The sequence below is a fragment of the Penaeus monodon genome, chromosome 22 (genome assembly GCF_015228065.2).
Source record: "Penaeus monodon isolate SGIC_2016 chromosome 22, NSTDA_Pmon_1, whole genome shotgun sequence".
Classification (NCBI taxonomy): Eukaryota; Metazoa; Arthropoda; class Malacostraca; order Decapoda; family Penaeidae; genus Penaeus; species Penaeus monodon.
The window spans coordinates 8,619,218-8,619,802 of NC_051407.1; the positions used below are offsets into that span (position 1 = coordinate 8,619,218).

At 39.8% G+C, this 585-nt stretch overlaps 1 protein-coding gene across 1 annotated transcript in view; it reads left to right on the forward strand.

The window, feature by feature from the left end:
• The window catches only part of LOC119587560 (acanthoscurrin-2-like), a gene marked incomplete at its 5' end in the record, with an annotated part of 1,575 nt that extends 1,238 nt beyond the window's left edge, over positions 1–337 (forward strand). Inside the window, 1 exon segment of the mRNA XM_037936278.1 lies at positions 41–337. Within this exon segment, the coding sequence (XP_037792206.1) occupies positions 41–198 (158 nt within the window).
• Between the last annotated feature and the right edge of the window lie 248 nt (positions 338–585).

Consider the following 585-nt stretch of genomic DNA (forward strand, 5'->3'; position numbering starts at 1 on the left):
CGCAGTGCATTTAAGTATATATATTTTTCTTTCTTTCTAGCATGCGGGCTCCTCAGTCTTCTTGGAGGCTTGTTGTCAGGAGGGGCGCCAGGTGGAATGGGAGGAGCCCTTCGCCCGGCGGGAGGTGGACTAATGGGAGGGGCAATGGGTGGAATGAAACCAGGAAGAGCAAGAGGTGGACTAGGTGGAATGGGTTAAAGACCAGGGAATTCTTCACATTACATAACGACGCCACACCTTTTGACGCAGATTGATGTGTAATTCTCCATAAAGTTACATAAAATATACAAAACTTAGTTTCGTATAAGATGGTAGTGGCTAAAAAAAAAAAAGATAATGACAAAATGCAATGAGAATGGAAATGCGACATATGCAGAAATTTCCGCACGGAGCAGAAGTTGGAAGTTGCATCATGAAATAAGGTTTTATTTGGAAAATTCATCATCAAACATATGGTATGTACATATACTTAATAAAGTGTAATTCAGATTGTTAAGACTTCTGATTGTCAAGATGATCTTATTGTTGCTTATACAGTGTAAAAAATCCTAAACATTTACCGCTCAGGTTCACACTCACACATGT